The 23904-nt window shown below is 44.5% G+C and overlaps 1 protein-coding gene across 1 annotated transcript in view; it reads left to right on the forward strand.

The window, feature by feature from the left end:
• Window positions 1-18786, forward strand: part of LOC134936170 (gastrula zinc finger protein XlCGF17.1-like) — a 69577-nt gene extending 50791 nt beyond the window's left edge. Inside the window, exon 3 of the mRNA XM_063931101.1 lies at window positions 17688-18786. Within this exon, the coding sequence (XP_063787171.1) occupies window positions 17688-17755 (68 nt within the window). The 3' untranslated portion in view covers window positions 17756-18786. The remainder of the gene's footprint in view (window positions 1-17687) is intronic.
• The last annotated feature ends 5118 nt before the right edge of the window (window positions 18787-23904 follow it).

Consider the following 23904-nt stretch of genomic DNA (forward strand, 5'->3'; position numbering starts at 1 on the left):
AAAAATTAGCCCAGACCCAGGTCATTGTTCCTGTGCCACCTCAACAACAAGGCTAGGGATACTACAGCCTTTTTGTGGTACCAAAACCGGACTGTTCAGCGAGGCCCATTTTGAACCTCGAATCGTTAACCCCATATCTGTGGGTTTTCTGGTTCAAAATGGAGTCTCTGAGAGCAGTGATCTCAGGTCTGGAGGAGGGGGAGTTCTTGGATATAAATTATGCTTACCTTCATATACCGATATGGCCCGTCATCAAGCTTACCTCAGGTTTGCTCTGCTGCCTATTCCAGGTGCTGCACTTCGGCCTATCCACAACCCCAAGGGTTTTCACCAAAGTGATGGTGGAAATTATGTTCCAACTCCAGGATTTAAGGTGTAAAAATTGTCCCCTACCTGGACTATCTGCTGATCAAAGGAAGTACTGCTGAACAGCATCTCCCGCACTACATCCCTGCTATCACACCATGGGTGGATTCTGAACTTTCAAAAGTTCCACCTGGAGCCAACCCAGTGTCTCCAGTTTCTCGGGATGATCCTGGACACGTGGTTCAGAAGGTCTTCCTCCCTACGGACAAGGCGAACGCAATTCAGGAGTTGGTTCGGGCTTTTTTGCAGAAGGACCAGGTCTCTGTACATCTCTGCACCAGTCTGTTTTTTGGGAAGATTGTGAACTCCTTATAGGCCATTCAGTTTGGCAGATTCCATACGAGGATATTCCAACTGGATCTCCTGAAGAAATGGTAGGGTTCACATCTGCAGATGCGCCAGGTCATGCATCACTCACCTCAAGCCAGGATCTCCCTCCTGTGGTAGTTGCAGTCCTCCAATCTCTTTGGGGTACGAAGCTTCAGGATCCAGGATTGGATTCTCCTGACCACAGATGCCAGCCTTCAGGGCTGGAGAGCGGCAACCCAGGGACAACAGTTCCAGGGCTGGTGGTCACTGCTTGAAAGACGCCTCCCTATAAACATACTGGAACTCAGAGCAATCTACAATGCACTGCTACAGGCAGCTCATCTACTCCAAGGACTGGCCATTCAGGTACAATCAGACAACTCCACAGCTGTGGCTTATGTCAATCAGCAAGGTGGAACAAAGAGCAGGGCCTGCATGAGGGAGGTATCGAAGATACTCCTCTGGGCCAAACAGAATGCAAGGGTGGTGTTGGCCATATTCATTCCAGGAGTCAACAACTGGAAGGCAGGCTTCCTCAGCCGTCATGACCTCCACTCAGGAGAGTGGGCTGCCCACAGATTGATCTGATGGCCTCTCGGCACAACAGCAAGCTTCAGTGCTGCTGTTCCAGAACGAGGGACCCACTGGCAATGGCGTTGGATGCGCTGACAACTCCATGGGATTAGCAGCTGGTGTACCTGTTATCTCCGATTTTGTTGCTCCCCAGGGTTCTAAAGCAAATCAAAAGAGAAGGAGCTCAGGCGATTCTCATCGCCCCAGATTGGCCTTGGAGGGTTTGGTACACAGATCTTCTTCTGGAGCTGGCCATAGAAGGACCGTTTGTCTACCTGGACTTACGACGGCTTCGTGTGATGGCATGGCGAGTGGAAGTTATTACCACCATGATTCAAGCTAGAAAACCGGTTACATTGAAGCATTACCACCATATCTGGAAATGATACGTCTCCTGGTGTGAGGGCTAAAAATACTTCCTGCAGATTTCAACCTGGGCACTTTTTGCGATTTTTATGGGCTGGTGTGGATATATGGGCCTAAGGTTGGGCTCCATAAAGGTTCAGAACTCGGCCTTGTTTATTTTCTTGTAGAAGAAATTGTCTGCTTTGTCGGAAGTCCAGACATTCCTGCAGAGTGTCCTACACATCCAACCTCCTTTTGTGCTGCCCATGGCATCTTGGGATCTAAACGTGGTTTTGTCCTTTCTATAGTCCTCTTGGTTTGAACCTCTGATGTCAGTGGAGGATAAATTTCTACGTGGAAGATGGTTATGCTCTTAGCCTTGGCTTTTGCTAGGCGTGTTTCAGAACTTGGCGCTCTGTCCTGTAAAACAGAGCGGAACTCCGGACTCGACAACAGTTCTTCCCTAAGATGGTATCTGCATTTCACTTGAATCATCCTATTGTGGTTCCAGCAGATTCAGCCTCTTTCTCCATTCCCGAGTCATTGGATGTGGTGCGAGCCCTGAGAATTTACGTCAAGAGGACTGCTACTGTCAGAAAATTGTATTCTCTTTGTGCTGTATGATGCTCTCAAAAAGGGTCGCCCTTCACAGTTGTCCATTGCCTGTTGGATTAGGCTTACTGTTCAACAGGCCTGCACTTTGGCGGCCTTGCCTATTCCTTGGTCTATCAAGGGCCACTTCACCAGGAATGTGGGTTCTTACTGGGCGGCTGCCCATGTTGTGTTGGCCCTGCAACTATGTTGGGCCGCTACCTGGTCAGGAACAAACGCGTTTCTCAAGTTTTTTACGGGTTTGAGACCCTGGCTGCAGAGGATGTCCAGTTTGGACATACAGTGTTGCAGGCATCAAAGCAGGTTCCCACACGTTTTGGACGCTTTGGTATGTACCCATCCGCACTAAGGTCTCTCCAGTATCCCTTATGGATGATAGAAAAAAGAGGATTTTAATTAACTACCGGTAAATCCTTTTCTTGTACTCCATAAGGGATGCTGGGCACCCGCATCTGTGCTTCAACTTTCCTGCAAGTTGTTGGTTCCTGTGTGAAATTGTTTTGACAGCCGTTGCTGTTCTGTTTTGCTAGCTCTTGCTAGTTTTTGCTGTGTGCTAGTTCGTTAATCTCACCACTCATTGTTTGTTTGTCATATATCCTCTCAAGTATGTCCATTTGTCATATATCCTCTCAAGTATGTCCATCTCCTTCGGGCACAGTTTTCCTAGACTGAGGTATTAGGAAGGGCATAGAGGGGAGGAGACAGCACACCCTGTGGAAGAAATTTTAAAGTGCACCAGTTCCTTTAGACCCCTTTTATACCCATCGTACTAAGGTCTCCCCAGTATCTCTTATGGACTGCGAGAAAAGGATTTACTGGTAGGTAATTAAAATCCTCTTCTGTTGTACTCTATGCTCTAAATTGCTCGCTGTATGCTTTAAAGTGTTTTATAGAAGCTCATGCAGGTGCTAGTAGTAGAAGAAAGCACCTTGTGTCCAGTAGAGAGCTCCAGAAGACCCTCTGAGATTCTCTCTATGGCTAGCAGAACTATGATTACTGAATATTTTTTTAGGAACCTTTTTATGTGCTTCTCTGTTTCACCCCATAGATTATATACGGCCGAGTCACATTTATAACCACCTCCTTCATTTGATGTTGGTATTGCGTAGCCCATGAAGTACGTTACGTTTCATGCACTGGCTTTGTAGGTATATAAGGTGTGCGATAGGCCATCTGCACACATCACTCGCTGTCATGGGTAAAAGGGGTGATTTATCAGAGTTGCAAAGAGGGATGATTATCGGCTTCTGGGCCAAGGATAGCAGTATATCTGAAACAGTATAGTTCGTGTGCTGCTGTGGTGAATGTGTATTGTGACTGGACAAATGGCACCATTGCGAATAACCGACGTGGAAACTGTGGAGCAACACTTGCTATTGATATGAGGTGAACATTGGCTACGACAGTACATGAAGGCCTACAGACATGCTACAGTGGAGCAGCTCACCATCTAAATTAACATGTGGGTTGTCGTATGTCTAAAATTACAGTTCAGCCCCTCTAGCTGCTGTCCGTGTTGCGCACAGCGGTTTCTCTGGCTATAATTGCTACAAATATACACCTGGCGCTGTCATTATCAAAGTGTCAGCAGCTTGTCCCGAGCATTCTGTTCCAATTACCTCATACAATGGAACAGCACAACACAAAATATAAGACTGCGTTTCTCACTTTTATCAAACAAGTAATAACATACAATAAAATACAGATACCGGCCAGTATCATAAAATTACATTATACATAGCACATACTATTAAACCAAATACCAAACTATATTCGTATTGCCAATTGAGCCTGTAATGTGGGTCAAGCCTCCACGGGTCTAGCGCTAGCAAAGTGGAGGCTTGACCCGCATGTACAGTGCGTATGTGCAGAACGGAAAATCAGATATTTAAATGCCTGAATACACACAGGCACTTTTGACACTGAGGAAGCCGCTGATACTAGTCCAGAGGCAGGGAAACGCGTTTTTCATAGGACAGGAACCTTTCTAAAGTATTGCAGCATTGATCGGCTGAGCTGTCCGGTGAATCTCCATAAAGCCATACCCCAGTGCTAAGGGGAACAATCAAGGACTCTGCATACCAATGTGAGACTTCAGGCAGGGCTGCTTGCCACAACGGCAGCTGGGAGAGGTACCACTTTGGGTGCATTGCATGGTGTGCCCAGAGTAGCTGTTTGATAATATAATAACCAGCTACAATGCATGTGTGCATACCAACGGACCATTAACTGCCTCAGAGGTAAAATGGTTTATTAACCCGGAAAAAAGCTGCATATGAGATCTGTTGTGCATAGTAATCAAAACTAATGTGTTACCAGTAAGTGGATATAAAAGTATAATGATTACAAGTGGAAACTCCACTGGGACTGAGATATATAATATAACCGCTCCACTAAGAGGCATCTGATAGAAAGCCAAGAATCTAAACATTTGGTATCCTTATATGCCACTAAGCTTGACATGCTCAATTGGCAATACTAATATAGTTTGGTATTTGGTTTAATAATAGTATGTGTCATTTTATGATACTGGCCGGTATCTGTATTTTATTGTATGTTTTTATTACTTGTTTGATAAAATTGTGATCAAAGTGAGAAGCGCAGTCTCCTATTTTGTGTTGTTCTCTGGCTATAAGCTGGTAGTCGTAATAATGTGAGGTCTAGTCACATTTATAAACAATTATTCAAAGCTGTCAATTATCTTAATGCTGAATATTGAAAGGGCAGTAGTAATACACAAAATCAGTCTTGTTTTCTTAGTTGAGTAATTTTTAGTTTTGTAACAAATAAACACAAAACAAGACCATAACAAACCCCCCACCCCCGCACACACCCATTAATACAGTCTAAAAATAACCACTGCAGTACCATATCCAGACATTTGTCCAATATACATTAATTTTCAAACACATTTTTTTCAAGAATAACCTTGGATATTATGAGTGTATTATATTATTTGCAAATAAACGCATGAATGGTCATGTGGGGAAAATTTATATCTGGTATGTACATCGAGAAACTTATATATCCTTTATAAACCATGAGAAGCTAGAGGAAAAGAAACAATACATAAATGTGTATTTTATATAGTTGTGAATATAAATATACAAGTGCAGGAACCTAATGTGATTTTTATGTCTTTTTTTTTTTATTATTTTTTACAAATTTAGTTGAGAGTAATAAAAATAGTTAAGTGTGTCTTGTGGAGCCTTAATTATCATTAAGGAAATACATAAAATTATATGGTATAAGAAAAGAAGCATGCAATATACCTATATAGAATTGTAAGAATATGTATTCTTCATTTGTGATATGTAGTACAATGTGTAGTCTTTTGTGTCTTTTATAAAAATAAATAGTGACAGATGTATATAAACTTGTCCTAAATATCTTGTGTATACGATCATATATTCCTCCACACTATTGCACTATCGTGCCTATCAGCCAGTACACACTCTCATTTTTACCCGCAGCATCTGCAAGCCTTGGTTATATTTAAAATTAGTCGCAGGTTCCAGCTCTCCCATTAATGATAACGTTCCTGCACAGGGTGCAGGAAAATATTATATACGCTGTGTAGGTGCGGTACTCCTGGAGGCTTGTAAAATAATGCATTACTGCAGCATGGATGAAGTACAAAGTTTCAATGCCTTTATTGCAGAATTTTCATCAGGACCATGTCTGGCTTCAATACTCTTAACTCTTGTAAAATCTTAAAGCTACACAGAGAGGTGTCTGCTTCTATACCTAAAGGCACGGTCATGGAGGACACCTGTTTACAGACTCTATAAAAGCTTGCTGTATGTCACAATGGGCTGAAGTTGAAAGTTCATCGGCTGGGGGTTTGTTGGAGGAGTGGCTGCAGGAGCACGGAGAAATTGAGTCCAGATGTTATTCCTTCTCCTATAACTCGAGGTTCAAGGATAAGTCACTGAAGAACGGAACTTTACGGACTAGGCTACAATACTCTGGAAGCAGCTGTGAGAAAGTTCACTGAAGCGACGTGGCTGAGGAACTCTTGAGAACGCTGCTGAAGACTGAATACTGACAATGCGTGGATTCTTCATTGGATGATGCTACGGAAGATAGGATGCTGAGGAAGCGTGACTGAAGAGTACTGTGACTGTTTGCCAAAGAATGAATGCTGTAGTGATATGACTGAAGAACACTAGATATTACTGTTGAAGAATGAATGCTGTGGCGATGCGAATGAAGAACACTGGATATTACTGTTGAAGAATGAATGCTGCGTTGATGTTACCGAAGAACCTTGGATATTACTGTTAAATTAATGCTGCGATGACGTGACTGACGAACACTGGATATTACTGTTGAAGAATAAATGCTAAATACTCATGGTTGGAGGGCAATGTCGATGACTAGGGAGCCCCTCTACGGTCGCGGGGAACTTGGGTTGCCACCCAAAGAGTGGAGAGCTGCGGCATAGAGGAACCTCCGGCAGAGGTGCAGTGGAGGATGACAGACAGACTTGTACTTCGGAGTTAGAGACCCTTTTGGATCACGGAAAAAACAACAGGTGATACCTGAGGGAGCTCAGAGCTGGAGCTTCTGCTCTAGGCAGTAACATAAGTAGCATCCGGGGGGAATGGGGCCTTTGCCCTCAGATATTTCAACAACTTATTCACCAGTGCGGTTAATCACAAATACATCTGATAGCTTCTCATCTCAATTAAGTTACAAAAAAGAGAAAGATAGTAGCATTGTGGTGCACTCCATCGATTTAGGGTTACACAATCTACATCACATATATATTTAATGAATATATATCTAATTAAATACTTCTTCCCCACCTACAACCTCACTCTGGTTTAATGATCTATCATAAAACATAACTTTTTATTAGGTATAAAGAATTAATAAATCCCCATCTATCAAAGCTAAAAAGGCGAAATATTAAAAGATAGATATAAAGTAAGAAAAAAGGTATTAAAATAAGTAGCACCGGGATATAAGAGAACACTCCTGCTATTCACTTTATTAATGATTCAAAATATCAGTAAATCTACTGTCATTCACAATAATAATGTATTAAACTCTGTTAATCGCTGTAATATCAGCCTACATGTTCACATACAAGATCTTCTTGCATTCTTAATTTTTGATAATGCCTGCTCCCAGGAGTCAAATTTCTTAATATCAATCTTGTGCTGTCAGTGTGGGTATAACTACCCCTCAGATAGTAAAAGTGGCAGGTAATTAGAAACTGCTGTGCAGATATGATTCAAAAATCATCTGTTAACAGATATAACCATATTGCATTTTGGCACAGCCGAATTGTACCCGCTTAGATTGTTTATAGTTATTTCAGTGTGAGCAAGCTGTTAATAGCGCTCCCTGATGGTGTCTCACTGAATTATTGCCGCATTGCCCCGGACAGGCGTCATAATTTCAGTGTGAATACAACTGCTCGTCACAATATACAAATAGTAAGTGATTAAACTTAGCTGTGCGGCTATGATTAAACAATCATCTGATCTCTACACTGTGTCCCCACATCGGCCAATTAATATACATGCGTATCCCTGTTACAGTTAATCACAGTAACTGTATCTTTCTTAGTCTAATTCTCACGGTGTCAGCACTAAGATCCAGCCTCGTGAATGTGTTACTCAGATTGCCTCAACAATACACACTTCATATATTTCTGGTGTATGGAGTTCAATACTACTTCTATAATACATGTGTACACAATTTTAATATACTGTTAAGGGCAGCCAATACTGGTTATCCTCAGGTTATATACATTCTGAACACCGTTCTCACTTTGATTGATACTGGTTGTTACAATAAGAACGGGCTATTGAGAACGCTCCGTGACAGGGCGTCTAGCTAAATTAATTACCACACTGCCCAGGACAGGCATCTGTATTTGCAAAAGTAGCTGCGCTACTATTAACACACGTCTAACAATACAATCAGTGGTCTAAATGCATTCGTTTACACAGCCTCGATTATTCTCACAGGACATGTGATACGTTAGTAATGCCTAATAGTATGTGATCTTAATATAGGAAGGATTTGACAGTAATATAGGAGTGCCCGCTTTACTCCCGGAGTATTTAGCTTCTCGTCTGAAGAAGCTGAGTCGTTACTGTTCCAAAACGAGGGACCCACAGGCGATAGCAGTGGACACTCTGACGACACTGTGGACTTACCAGTTGGTGTATCTGTTTCCTACAATTCTTCTCATTCCAAGAGTTCTAAAAAGACTCAAAAATGAATGAGTTCAGGTAATTCTAATTGCCCCAGATTGGCCTCGACGGGCCCGGTATGCCACACCAATGACCTATACAGGGGCATTATTACTTTTCTCTGACGTCCTAGTGGATGCTGGGAACTCCGAAAGGACCATGGGGAATAGCGGGCTCCGAAGGAGGCTGGGCACTCTAGAAAGATTTATGACTACCTGGTGTGCACTGGCTCCTCCCACTATGACCCTCCTCCAAGCCTCAGTTAGATTTTGTGCCCGGCCTAGGTTGGATGCACACTAGGGGCTCTCCTGAGCCTTTAGAAAGAAAGTATAGTTTTAGGTTTTTTATTTTCAGTGAGACCTGCTGGCAACAGGCTCACTGCAGCGAGGGACTAAGGGGAGAAGAAGCGAACCTGCCTGCTTGCAGCCAGTTTGGGCTTCTTAGGCTACTGGACACCATTAGCTCCAGAGGGATCGACCGCAGGCCGAGCCTTGATGTTCGGTCCCGGAGCCGCGCCGCCGTCCCCCTTACAGAGCCAGAAGCAAGAAGAGGTCCGGAAAATCGGCGGCATGAAGACTTCTGTCTTCACCAAGGTCGCGCACAGTACTGCAGCTGTGCGCCATTGCTCCTCACACACACTTCACACTCCGGTCACTGAGGGTGCAGGGCGCTGGGGGGGGGGGGCGCCCTGAGCAGCAATAAAAACACCTTGGGTGGCAAAAATACCACAATATATAGCCCCAGAGGCTATATATGTGGTAAATACCTCTGCCAGATTCCAGAAAAAAGCGGGAGAATAGTCTGCGGAAAAGGGGCGGAGCTATCTCCCTCAGGACACTGGCGTCATTATTCCCTCACAGCTCCGCTGGAAGGAAGCTCCCTGGCTCTCCCCTGCAGTCTACACTACAGAAAAGGGTAAAAAAAAGTTAGTCCCTGCATTATATAGCGCTCTGGTGTGTGCTGGCATACTCTCACTCTGTCCCCCCAAAGGGCTTTTGTGGGTCCTGTCCTCGTTTAGAGCATTCCCTGTGTGTCTGCGGTGTGTCGGTACGGCTGTGTCGACATGTTTGATGAGGATAATGATGTGGAGGCGGAGCAGATGCCTTTGGAAGGGATGTCACCCCCTGCGGGGCAGACACCTGAGTGGATGAGCTTATGGAAAGAAATGAGTGCACGTATAGACTCCTTACATAAAAAATGTGATGACATGCCAAATGTGGGACAGCCGAGTTCTCAGCTCGTGCCTGTCCAGGTGTCTCAAAGGTCTTCAGGGGCTGTAAAACGCCCGTTACCTCAGACAGATGTCGACACTGATACTGACACCAGTGTCGACGACGATGAGTCTAATCTAATGCCCACTAAGGCCATTCACTGCATGATTGAGGCAATGAAAGAGGTGTTAAACATTACTGATATAACTCCAGGTACCACAAAAAAGGGTATTACGTTTGGGGAGAAAAAACTGCCCGTAGTTTTTCCCCCATCAGAGGAATTAAATGAAGTGTGTGAAGAAGCGTGGGCTTCCCCTGATAAAAAATTGGTAATTCCTAAGAAGGTACTAATGGCGTTCCCTTTCCCGCCAGAGGATAGGTCACGTTGGGAAACACCCCCTATGGTGGATAAAACGCTCACACGTTTGTCTAAAAAGGTGGCACTACCGTCTCGGGATACGGCCGCCCTTAAGGAACCTGCTAATAGAAGGCAGGAGGCGATCCTGAAGTCTGTATACACACACTCAGGCATTATGCTTAGACCAGCTATTGCGTCAGCATGGATGTGCAGTGCTGCCGCTGCATGGTCAGATAAACTGTCAGAAAATATTGACACACTAGACAGAGACACGGTTCTGCTAACCATAGACCATATCAAAGACTCAGTCTTATATATGAGAGATGCACAGAGGGGAATCTGCCGGCTGGCATCTAAAGTAAGTGCATTGTCCATTTCTGCTAGGAGATGCTTATGGACTCGCCAGTGGACAGGAGATGCAGATTCCAAAAGGCACATGGAAGTTTTGCCTTATAAGGGGGAGGAATTATTTGGGGATGGTCTCTCGGACCTAGTTTCCACAGCAACGTCTGGGAAGTCAGCATTTTTACCCCATGTCCCCTCACAGCCTAAGAAGGCGCCATTTTATCAGGTTCAGTCCTTTCGGACCCAGAAAAATAAGCGTGGAAAAGGAGGGTCTTTTCTGTCTAGAGGCAGAGGTAGGGGAAAAAGGCTGCAACAAACAGCAGGTTCCCAGGAGCAAAAGTCCTCCCCCGCTTCTTCTTCCAAGTTCGCCGCATGACGGTGGGGCTCCACAGGCGGAGCCAGGTACGGTGGGGGCCCGCCTCAAGAATTTTAGCGATCAGTGGGCTCGCTCACAGGTGGATCCCTGGATCCTTCAAATAGTATCTCAAGGGTACAAACTGGAATTCGAGGCGGCTCCACCCCACCGGTTCCTAAAATCTTCCTTGCCGATTGCTCCCTCAGACAGGGAGGCGGTGCTAGCGGCAATTCACAAGCTGTATTCCCAAGGCCGGGGTTACTATTCCACACTATTTGTGGTACCGAAACCGGACGGTTCGGTGAGACCCATTTTAAATTTGAAATCCTTGAACACATACATAAAAAAATTCAAGTTCAAGATGGAATCGCTCAGGGCGGTTATTGCAAGCCTGGACGAGGGGGATTACATGGTATCCCTGGACATCAAGGATGCTTACCTGCATGTCCCCATTTACCATCCTCACCAGGAGTACCTCAGATTTGTGGTACAGGATTGCCATTACCAAATTCCAGACGCTGCCGTTTGGACTCTCCACGGCACCGAGGGTATTTACCAAGGTTATGGCGGAAATTATGATACTCCTTCGAAAAAAGGGAGTTTTAATTATCCCGTACTTGGACGATCTCCTAATAAAGGCACGGTCCAAGGAACAGTTGTTGGTGGGAGTAGCACTATCTCAGGAAGTGCTGCACCAGCACGGCTGGATTCTGAATATCCCAAAGTCACAGCTGGTTCCGACGATACGTTTAATGTACCTGGGGATGATTCTGGACACATTCCAGAAAAAAGTGTTTCTCCCGGAGGAGAAAGCCAGGGAGTTGTCTTCTCTAGTCAGAGACCTCCTGAAACCAAAACAGGTATCGGTGCATCACTGCACGCGGGTCCTGGGAAAGATGGTAGCTTCTTACGAAGCAATTCCATTCGGCAGGTTCCATGCCAGAATCTTTCAGTGGGACCTGTTGGACAAGTGGTCCGGATCGCATCTTCAGATGCATCGCTTGATAACCCTGTCTCCAAGAACCAGGGTGTCTCTTCTGTGGTGTCTGCAGAGTGCTCATCTTCTGGAGGGCCGCAGATTCGCCATACAGGACTGGGTCCTGGTGACCACGGGTGCCAGCCTTCGAGGCTGGGGGGCAGTCACATGGGGAAGAAACTTCCAAGGACTATGGTCGAGTCAGGAGACTTCCCTTCACATAAATATTCTGGAACTAAGGGCCATTTACAATGCCCTAAGTCAAGCAAAATCCTTGCTCCAACACCAGCCGGTGCTGATCCAGTCAGACAACATCACGGCAGTCGCCCATGTGAATCGACAGGGCGGCACAAGAAGCAGGATGGCAATGGTAGAAGCCACAAGAATTCTCCGATGGGCGGAAAATAATGTACTAGCACTGTCAGCAGTGTTCATTCCGGGAGTGGACAACTGGGAAGCAGACTTTCTCAGCAGGCACGACCTCCACCCGGTAGAGTGGGGACTTCATCCAGAAGTCTTCCAAATGATTGTAAATCAGTGGGATTGTCCACAGGTGGACATGATGGCGTCCCGCCTAAACAAAAAACTAGAGAGATATTGCGCCAGGTCAAGAGACCCTCAGGCGATAGCTGTGGCCGCTCTAGTGACACCGTGGGTGTACCAGTCAGTTTATGTGTTCCCTCCTCTGCCTCTCATACCAAAGGTATTGAGAATAATAAGAAAGAGAGAAGTAAACACAATTCTCGTGGTTCCGGATTGGCCAAGAAGAGCGTGGTACCCGGAACTTCAAGAGATGATCTCAGAGGACTCGTGGTCTCTGCCGCTCAGACAAGACCTGCTACAGCAGGGGCCCTGTCTGTTCCAAGACTTACAGTGGCTGCGTTTGACGGCATGGCGGTTGAACGCCGGATCCTGAAGGAAAAGGGCATTCCGGAGGAAGTCATTCCTACGCTTATTAAAGCCATGAAAGAGGTTACAGCAAATCATTATCACCGCATATGGCGGAAATATGTTGCATGGTGTGAGGCCGTAAAGGCCCCAACAGAGGAATTTCAACTAGGTCGATTTCTGCATTTCCTGCAAGCAGGAGTGAATATGGGCCTAAAACTGGGCTCCATTAAGGTACAGATCTCGGCTCTGTCGATTTTCTTTCAAAAAGAACTAGCTTCAGTACCTGAAGTTCAGACATTTTGTAAAAGGAGTGCTGCATATTCAGCCCCCATTTGTGCCCCCTGTGGCACCTTGGGATCTCAACGTGGTGTTGGGTTTCTTAAAATCACATTGGTTTGAGCCACTAAAAACCGTGGATCTGAAATATCTCACGTGGAAGGTGGTCATGTTATTAGCCTTGGCTTCTGCCAGGCGAGTATCGGAGTTGGCGGCTTTGTCTTGTAAAAGTCCTTATCTGATTTTCCATATGGATAGGGCAGAATTGAGGACTCGTCCCCAGTTTCTCCCTAAGGTGGTGTCAGCGTTTCACCTGAACCAGCCTATTGTGGTGCCTGCGGCTACTGGGGACTTGGAGGACTCCAAGTTGTTAGACGTTGTCAGGGCCCTGAAAATATGTTTCCAGGACGGCTAGAGTCAGAAAATCTGACTCGCTGTTTATTCTGTATGCACCTAACAAGCTGGGTGCTCCTGCTTCTAAGCAGACTATTGCTCGTTGGATTTGTAATACAATTCAGCTTGCACATTCTGTGGCAGGCTTACCACAGCCAAAATCTGTAAATGCCCATTCCACAAGGAAGGTGGGCTCATCTTGGGCGGCTGCCCGAGGGGTCTCGGCTTTACAACTTTGCCGAGCGGCTACTTGGTCAGGGGCAAACACGTTTGCAAAATTCTACAAATTTGATACCCTGGCTGAGGAGGACCTTGAGTTCTCTCATTCGGTGCTGCAGAGTCATCCGCACTCTCCCGCCCGTTTGGGAGCTTTGGTATAATCCCCATGGTCCTTTCGGAGTTCCCAGCATCCACTAGGACGTCAGAGAAATTAAGAATTTACTCACCGGTAATTCTATTTCTCGTAATCCGTAGTGGATGCTGGGCGCCCATCCCAAGTGCGGATTGTCTGCAATACTTGTACATAGTTATTGCTAACTAAAGGGTTATTGTTGAGCCATCTGTTGAGAGGCTCAGTTGTTTTCATACTGTTAAACTGGATAGAGTGTCACGAGTTGTACGGTGTGATTGGTGTGGCTGGTATGAGTCTTACCCGGGATTCAAAATCCTTCCTTATTATGTCAGCTCGTCCGGGCACAGTGTCCTAACTGAGGCTTGGAGGAGGGTCATAGTGGGAGGAGCCAGTGCACACCAGGTAGTCATAAATCTTTCTAGAGTGCCCAGCCTCCTTCGGAGCCCGCTATTCCCCATGGTCCTTTTGGAGTTCCCAGCATCCACTACGGACTACGAGAAATAGAATTACCGGTGAGTAACTTCTTATGTTTTCCTGCTACTGATGCTTCTCCCTATGCAACCAAGCATCTGACTTGCCTTTTTCATTGCTTTGTTACACTGCTTCCCTGCTTTTAAGTCATCTGAAAAAAAATAGGAATTTAATACCTACCGGTAATTCCTTTTCTTGTAGTCCATAGTGGATACTGGGAAATGTAGTTACCATGGGGTATAGATCGGGTCCATTGGAGCCTGGTACTTCAAGAAATTAATAGTGTGTGCTAGCTCCTCCCCTCTGTGCCCCTCCTGCAGACTCAGTCTAGGAAAATTGTGCCCGAGGAGATTGACATACTTCGAGAGAAGGCTACAAACATGAAAAGTGGTGAGGTAATGAACCAACACACAACAATAACAAGATAGCACAGCTAACCAAAACAGACCTCCTGACCTTGTCTCTGGAGGAACCCTGGCCTCTACCGCTACTCAAGGACTTTCTTCAACAAGGACCGTTTGTCTATCCAGACTTACCGCGGCTACAATAGTTGGAAGTTGATTGGGAGATTTTAACCTTGAATGGGAAACCCTTTCAAGTTATTTCAACTATGGTACAGGCCCGTAATGTGGTCACATCCAAATATTAGTACCGTATTTGGAAGAAATATGTTTCTTGTTGTGAGGGTAGAAAATATTCTCCCGTGGAATTTCGACTTGGCCGTTTTCTACTTTTTCTGCAAGCAGGCGTGGATAAGGGCCTACGATTAGGCTCCATCAAAGTTCAGATTTTGACTATCTTCTTCCAGAAACGGCCAGCGGTACTACCAGAAGTACAGCCCTTCCTAAAGGGTGTTATGCACATTCAGCCACCCTTTGTCCCTCCCAAGGCTCTGTGGGATCTCAATGTGGTCTTGACCTCCAGTCGGACTGGTTTGAACCATTGCATAGTGTGAACTTTAAATATCTGACATGGAAGACACAAGTCTTGCAGAGGCTAAAGCCAGCAACATGACCATCATAATTGGGGGCCTTATCCTATAAGAGCCCGTACTGGATATTTCACGAAGATAGGGTGGAGCTCAGGACTAGCCCTCAGTTTTTGCAGAAAGTAGTGTCAGCTTTTCACGTAAATCAATAAAATTTTGGTTCCAGTGTTGTCCAACACTTCAGTTGCTCCAAAGTCCCTGGACGTGGTGAGGGCTTTGAAAGTTTACGTCAAGAGGACTGCTCGTCATCGTAAATCTGACTGCTTTTTGTCCTGTATGATGCTACCAAGTTTGGTCGTCCTGCTTCTAAGCAGTCCATTGATCGTTGGCTCAGGTTGACCATTCAACAAGCCTATTTAGCAAACTCTGCCGCTGCCGAGTTCTAGCCAGGCCCACTCGACAAGGTTGGTGGGTTCTTACTGGGCGACTGCCCGTGGCTTCTCGGCCTTACAGTTGTGATGGGCAGCTACTTGGTCTGGTTTGAACATGTTCGTAAAATTCTACAGGTTCAACACCTTGGCCAGAGAGGACCTTCAGTTTGGTCAGGCGGTTTAGCAGGGGTCTCGGCACTCCCACCCTTTCTGGGAGCTTTGGGACTTTCCCATGGTAACGACATTTCCCACTATCCGCTAGGACGTTAGAGAAAATAGGAATTTTAATACCTACCAGTAATTCCTTTTCTTGTAGTCCATAGTGGATACTTGGCGGCCGCCTCAGTGCTTCGTTTCTTGCCCTAACTGGTTGTAAGTGTTCGTGGTTGGGTCTGCTGTTGCTTTCCCTGTTCCATGTTTGGTTAACTTTGCTATCCTTCTTAGAGTTAGCGTTCCTTTCCTCTGTTTTGGTTAGCTCTGCAATCTTGTTATTGTTGTGTGTTGGTTCGTTACCTCACCACTTTTCATGTTTATAGCCTTTTCTCGAAGTATGTCCACCCCCTCGGGCACAGTTTTCCTAGACTCAGTCTGCAGGAGGGGCACAGAGGGGAGGAGCTAGCCCACACTATTTCTTGAAGTGCCAGGCTCCAATGGACCTGATCTATATCCCATGGTAACTATATTTCCCAGTATCCACTATGGACTACGAGAAAAGGAATTACCGGTAGGTATTAAATTCCTATTTTTTTTTTATCAGATGACTTAAAAGGGAAGCAGTGTAACAAAGCAATGAAAAAGGCAAGTCAGATGCTTGGTTGCATAGGGAGAGGCATCAGTAGCAGGAAAAAAGTAATAATGCCCCTGTATAGGTCATTGTTATGGCCTCATCTGCAATACTGTATTCAGTTCTGGACACCGTATTTCCAAAGGGATGTAAATACATTAGCGTACAAAGAAGGGCAACTAAAGTGTTGCATGACCTACATCACAACACTTACCGGGAAAGACTGAAACATCTTAAAATGGATAGTTTGGAGCAAAGAAAGGTAAGGGGAGACTTGATAGAATTATTGTAATATGTCAAGGGTTTTAACAAGGTATAGGAGGGAAACATTCTGCACAGGAAGAGTAGTACTAGAAAACGAGGAGGGAGGTAGGTTCAGGGGAAGTTCGAGGAAAAATTACAGGAAGGGTAGTATATAAGAGGAGCCTCCAATCAGAGGTGGTGGAGGCTAATACAGTAGTAGACAATGAGCATGGGACAGAGGGTTAGGATGATAGATGGCTGGGTTTGATGAAAAAGGTGGGTCTTGAGTCTATATAAAGTATTGTAGAGAGATGGAGAGTTTCTGAAACTTTCCTGGTTTCTTGCTGACACATGATGAAGGGGTGTGGATCATTAGGTCAACATTGAAAAGGTCGACAGTGTCTAGGTTGACACAGGAAAAGGTAGAAATTAGGTTATTTGGTGTTTACTCTGTCAAATGACCAGGAACCCCAAATAATGCACCATGTCTCCTCACTTGCCATGCTCTGCTACCTCTGCGCTGGGCACAGGTTACTATTCCCAATCGTCCACATGGATTGTTTTTTTTTTGTTTTTTTTTTTACTTTAATACTTTACAATCATGTCAACCATATGCTGTGTCGACCTTTTGATTAGTCAACCTAGCATCCAAATACCATGGTGAAGATGTCAATTTGCATCATACAGGGTTTTGAAAGTTTTTAATTGTCAAATTATTTTAGCTCTATGGAATGGAAGTATTAAACAGTCCTGAATCATATCTGGAGTTTCTGAAATTCAATAGTGTACAGTGTGCCGTCCCATTGCTTACCATGTTACATTTCAACTATGGCTGCTACATGGCAGGGCCTTAGGCCAAGCAGAACATTTTAAGATGTGACAGCCAATAAGCTATTTGTGTGTGTGTGTGTGTGTGTGTCTGTCTGTCTGTCCATCCATCTATTTAATCTGTATTTGAATTGTTTGCTGCTTTATGCCACATTATGGCAGCACAGCAGCTGTTAAAAATATATAACACTGGACGCAGAGCCAAGCGGGCGTGTGGCTCCAGAGCTCCCGTACAGGGGACACTTACCTATTTGCCCACTTCACTGTACTCTTCTCCACCTTTGCCTCACTTTTGGAAATGCTGTAATCTATTCAGTGTTTTAAGTCTATCACTCACTTCCATCTCCAGAACATTGGCAGGATTGTCATTATCTCCACTCAGTGCTAAAAAAACATTGCTTATCTCCCTTATCTTTCCACTATTGTAGGCGACCCCTCTCTGGTCTCCCCGGCACCCATCACTCTGCGATTCAGTTCCTCCATAATGCTGATGTAGACTGATCTTTGTCATACAGCTCTGCTTCTGCTCTGTCCGTTTGCTCATGAAATTAAGGGAGTACTAAACTAGAACCAGGGTCACGGAATCTAGCAAGCCGGTGGTCTTCTGCAGGAACGCCCCACAAGGGGGTTTGGGCTCTGCTGGACCCAATGTGCAGGTCGCTGCCCCCTTTTTGGGTCACCCTATACTAGCACTGGACAAATACTGATGAGATGCATAGGCATGTGATAGAACTGGTGCAGGTGACATCAACAAATGAGCTTGGAGAGAACACCAACTGATAATACTTGGCCAGCCTGAACTGATCCAGACTTGCAGAGCAGACAGAACTATACCGGATTTGATGATCGGCCAGATCTGGACTTGCTGAGCAGACTGAATTAAACAGTACTTACTGAGCAGACAAAGCTAAACCTGACTTGCAGACAGGCAGAACCGGTATGGACTTGCTGAGCAGACTGAACTAAACCAGAGTTTCTGACCGGGCTGAAACCAACTTGGCTTGCTGAGAAGACAACCGGACTGGACTTGCTGATTAGAATTAACTGGACTGAACAGAACCGGACTTGCTGAACAGACTGTTAAAAGAGCGCTTGTGTAGCTAAACGCACATACCTATAAAAAGAAATTTGATTAGTGTAATAATGTTACAGCTCTTTTTTGAAAAAGTGCAGGAGGTGAGAATTGGTCGTTTTTTAAAGGTTTAATTATCCATCAAATTGTATGAGATAACTTTCCCTATTTTTCCCTACCTTATATGCCGGGTTCGGAGGGTTGTATATCTGGGCAGCCTCTGCGGCTATGGTGCAAAAGATTCTCTGGAGATAAATACACTCCAAAAATCCCGGCGCAAATTAATCAGTAGTATTCATTAATTAGCCACTTGCTGCACACACTAAAGGATTAGCTAGATCCTCAAACAATTCAAGACAAAAAAACACAAAGATAAGTGGTGCGCTAGTGTGTATTTATATACCTTTAAATTCAAAAGGTTTAGGTGTCTGCTTATGCTCAAAACTGAAATAAACAACCATAGAATCTACTTTGTAAATAAATCAACATCTAGATTGGTAAATGCTCAATTAGCTTAGTGATATCATTCAGGTGCTCGAAAGGAAGGGGTATTTCTGAGCAAGAAAAAAGGAATTGGATTCCCCAGCACCCTGGATGATAACAGTAACCAGATATAAATCCCACATGATAATAGAATTCAGAGATCTTCGTTACACATATTTGCGCAAATGTGTGGTTAAGCCCCAAAGCCGCATCAAGGCCTCTCTGTATATTTGGGGTCCCTAGCGCTATATCTAGGTGCAGGGTGTGGCACCCCAAAACACCAGAATGAGCCAGAAAGCCCAGCGTGGAATACCAGTGTAAAAAACTATAGTGTTAATAAATTAGTATTTAGGAAGCCGAAGCTATAGGGAGGGTGATACAAACATGAAATGTAATTAAAATAGAGAAATAGTGTTAGAAAATTAATAAGTGAAAAGTGTTAATAGAATGTAAAGGTATGCCACACTAAAGCCATCCAGCTCAGCCAGTCCAGAGGCACCACACCTCACACCTCAATTACCCCATTCTGGGTCTAATATTAACCAGCAAGGAGCCACATGATAATGGCTCCTTACTAAAATATGTCTAAGCTAAGAGCTACCTACCTTGGAGCAACCCCATAATGCTCCATGTGGCATGTCAGGGCCTGCACCTCCTCCTAATGCAGGACCTCTCTGCCTCTCACAACAGACATATAGATTGGTAAATGCTCAATTAGCTTAGTGATATCATTCAGGTGCTCGAAAGGAAGGGGTATTTCTGAGCAAGAAAAAAGGAATTGGATTCCCCAGCACCCTGGATGATAACAGTAACCAGATATAAATCCCACATAATAATAGAATTCAGAGATCTTCGTTACACATATTTGCGCAAATGTGTGGTTAAGCCCCAAAGCCGCATCAAGGCCTCTCTGTATATTTGGGGTCCCTAGCGCTATATCTAGGTGCAGGGTGTGGCACCCCAAAACACCAGAATGAGCCAGAAAGCCCAGCGTGGAATACCAGTGTAAAAAACTATAGTGTTAATAAATTAGTATTTAGGAAGCCGAAGCTATAGGGAGGGTGATACAAACATGAAATGTAATTAAAATAGAGAAATAGTGTTAGAAAATTAATAAGTGAAAAGTGTTAATAGAATGTAAAGGTATGCCACACTAAAGCCATCCAGCTCAGCCAGTCCAGAGGCACCACACCTCACACCTCAATTACCCCATTCTGGGTCTAATATTAACCAGCAAGGAGCCACATGATAATGGCTCCTTACTAAAATATGTCTAAGCTAAGAGCTACCTACCTTGGAGCAACCCCATAATGCTCCATGTGGCATGTCAGGGCCTGCACCTCCTCCTAATGCAGGACCTCTCTGCCTCTCACAACAGACATATAGATTGGTAAATGCTCAATTAGCTTAGTGATATCATTCAGGTGCTCGAAAGGAAGGGGTATTTCTGAGCAAGAAAAAAGGAATTGGATTCCCCAGCACCCTGGATGATAACAGTAACCAGATATAAATCCCACATAATAATAGAATTCAGAGATCTTCGTTACACATATTTGCGCAAATGTGTGGTTAAGCCCCAAAGCCGCATCAAGGCCTCTCTGTATATTTGGGGTCCCTAGCGCTATATCTAGGTGCAGGGTGTGGCACCCCAAAACACCAGAATGAGCCAGAAAGCCCAGCGTGGAATACCAGTGTAAAAAACTATAGTGTTAATAAATTAGTATTTAGGAAGCCGAAGCTATAGGGAGGGTGATACAAACATGAAATGTAATTAAAATAGAGAAATAGTGTTAGAAAATTAATAAGTGAAAAGTGTTAATAGAATGTAAAGGTATGCCACACTAAAGCCATCCAGCTCAGCCAGTCCAGAGGCACCACACCTCACACCTCAATTACCCCATTCTGGGTCTAATATTAACCAGCAAGGAGCCACATGATAATGGCTCCTTACTAAAATATGTCTAAGCTAAGAGCTACCTACCTTGGAGCAACCCCATAATGCTCCATGTGGCATGTCAGGGCCTGCACCTCCTCCTAATGCAGGACCTCTCTGCCTCTCACAACAGACATATACAGTAGATTGGTAAATGCTCAATTAGCTTGGTGATATCATTCAGGTGCTCGAAAGGAAGGGGTATTTCTGAACAAGAAAAAAGGAATTGGATTCCCCAGCACCCTGGATGATAACAGTAACCAGATATAAATCCCACATGATAATAGAATTCAGAGATCTTCGTTACACATATTTGCGCAAATGTGTGGTTAAGCCCCAAAGCCGCATCAAGGCCTCTCTGTATATTTGGGGTCCCTAGCGCTATATCTAGGTGCAGGGTGTGGCACCCCAAAACACCAGAATGAGCCAGAAAGCCCAGCGTGGAATACCAGTGTAAAAAACTATAGTGTTAATAAATTAGTATTTAGGAAGCCGAAGCTATAGGGAGGGTGATACAAACATGAAATGTAATTAAAATAGAGAAATAGTGTTAGAAAATTAATAAGTGAAAAGTGTTAATAGAATGTAAAGGTATGCCACACTAAAGCCATCCAGCTCAGCCAGTCCAGAGGCACCACACCTCACACCTCAATTACCCCATTCTGGGTCTAATATTAACCAGCAAGGAGCCACATGATAATGGCTCCTTACTAAAATATGTCTAAGCTAAGAGCTAGCTAACTTGGAGCAACCCCATAATGCTCCATGTGGCATGTCAGGGCCTGCACCTCCTCCTAATGCAGGACCTCTCTGCCTCTCACAACAGACATATAGATTGGTAAATGCTCAATTAGCTTAGTGATATCATTCAGGTGCTCGAAAGGAAGGGGTATTTCTGGGCAAGAAAAAAGGAATTGGATTCCCCAGCACCCTGGATGATAACAGTAACCAGATATAAATCCCACATGATAATAGAATTCAGAGATCTTCGTTACACATATTTGCGCAAATGTGTGGTTAAGCCCCAAAGCCGCATCAAGGCCTCTCTGTATATTTGGGGTCCCTAGCGCTATATCTAGGTGCAGGGTGTGGCACCCCAAAACACCAGAATGAGCCAGAAAGCCCAGCGTGGAATACCAGTGTAAAAACTATAGTGTTAATAAATTAGTATTTAGGAAGCCGAAGCTATAGGGAGGGTGATACAAACATGAAATGTAATTAAAATAGAGAAATAGTGTTAGAAAATTAATAAGTGAAAAGTGTTAATAGAATGTAAAGGTATGCCACACTAAAGCCATCCAGCTCAGCCAGTCCAGAGGCACCACACCTCACACCTCAATTACCCCATTCTGGGTCTAATATTAACCAGCAAGGAGCCACATGATAATGGCTCCTTACTAAAATATGTCTAAGCTAAGAGCTAGCTAACTTGGAGCAACCCCATAATGCTCCATGTGGCATGTCAGGGCCTGCACCTCCTCCTAATGCAGGACCTCTCTGCCTCTCACAACAGACATATAGATTGGTAAATGCTCAATTAGCTTAGTGATATCATTCAGGTGCTCGAAAGGAAGGGGTATTTCTGGGCAAGAAAAAAGGAATTGGATTCCCCAGCACCCTGGATGATAACAGTAACCAGATATAAATCCCACATGATAATAGAATTCAGAGATCTTCGTTACACATATTTGCGCAAATGTGTGGTTAAGCCCCAAAGCCGCATCAAGGCCTCTCTGTATATTTGGGGTCCCTAGCGCTATATCTAGGTGCAGGGTGTGGCACCCCAAAACACCAGAATGAGCCAGAAAGCCCAGCGTGGAATACCAGTGTAAAAACTATAGTGTTAATAAATTAGTATTTAGGAAGCCGAAGCTATAGGGAGGGTGATACAAACATGAAATGTAATTAAAATAGAGAAATAGTGTTAGAAAATTAATAAGTGAAAAGTGTTAATAGAATGTAAAGGTATGCCACACTAAAGCCATCCAGCTCAGCCAGTCCAGAGGCACCACACCTCACACCTCAATTACCCCATTCTGGGTCTAATATTAACCAGCAAGGAGCCACATGATAATGGCTCCTTACTAAAATATGTCTAAGCTAAGAGCTACCTACCTTGGAGCAACCCCATAATGCTCCATGTGGCATGTCAGGGCCTGCACCTCCTCCTAATGCAGGACCTCTCTGCCTCTCACAACAGAATGGGGTAATTGAGGTGTGAGGTGTGGTGCCTCTGGACTGGCTGAGCTGGATGGCTTTAGTGTGGCATACCTTTACATTCTATTAACACTTTTCACTTATTAATTTTCTAACACTATTTCTCTATTTTAATTACATTTCATGTTTGTATCACCCTCCCTATAGCTTCGGCTTCCTAAATACTAATTTATTAACACTATAGTTTTTTACACTGGTATTCCACGCTGGGCTTTCTGGCTCATTCTGGTGTTTTGGGGTGCCACACCCTGCACCTAGATATAGCGCTAGGGACCCCAAATATACAGAGAGGCCTTGATGCGGCTTTGGGGCTTAACCACACATTTGCGCAAATATGTGTAACGAAGATCTCTGAATTCTATTATCATGTGGGATTTATATCTGGTTACTGTTATCATCCAGGGTGCTGGGGAATCCAATTTCTTTTTTCTTGCTTGTAAATAAATCAATTAATCTTTACTTCAATTAATAAAGAATATATTACACATAAAAGTTATAAAATCAAGGGATTGGTTTGTATACCACACACTCAATTGGGGAGCATCAAATAGCCTCTAGCGCTGTATGATTATTAGCAACAATGTACCTCTTTAGACACTAAACAGACCATTTGCAATCTGCTAATTAATGTGTCAAGCTGTAACAATTCACTGACATGTGCTGCAAGGAAAAGAGTCTCTCCTATCCTCCTGCTCCTGGCGTCCCAGTGCAGAGGGATGCTGCTGTATAATAGTTTATCCGAGCTTACGGGAATATCTAGTAGTGCAGTCACTCGGAGAGATGTACGTTCCTGTGATTGTCAGTGTAATTATCCACCGCTTGCACTATAGTGCAATCTCAGTTCTGGCCGGCGGGTATGAAATTAATTGCTCCCAGTTACCGCTTTCCGATGTGGCCGCTGGAGTTGGCACAGTCTCGGTCCTGGCTTGCGGGTAAACGG

This window comes from Pseudophryne corroboree, chromosome 6, assembly GCF_028390025.1.
Source record: "Pseudophryne corroboree isolate aPseCor3 chromosome 6, aPseCor3.hap2, whole genome shotgun sequence".
NCBI lineage: Eukaryota > Metazoa > Chordata > Amphibia > Anura > Myobatrachidae > Pseudophryne > Pseudophryne corroboree.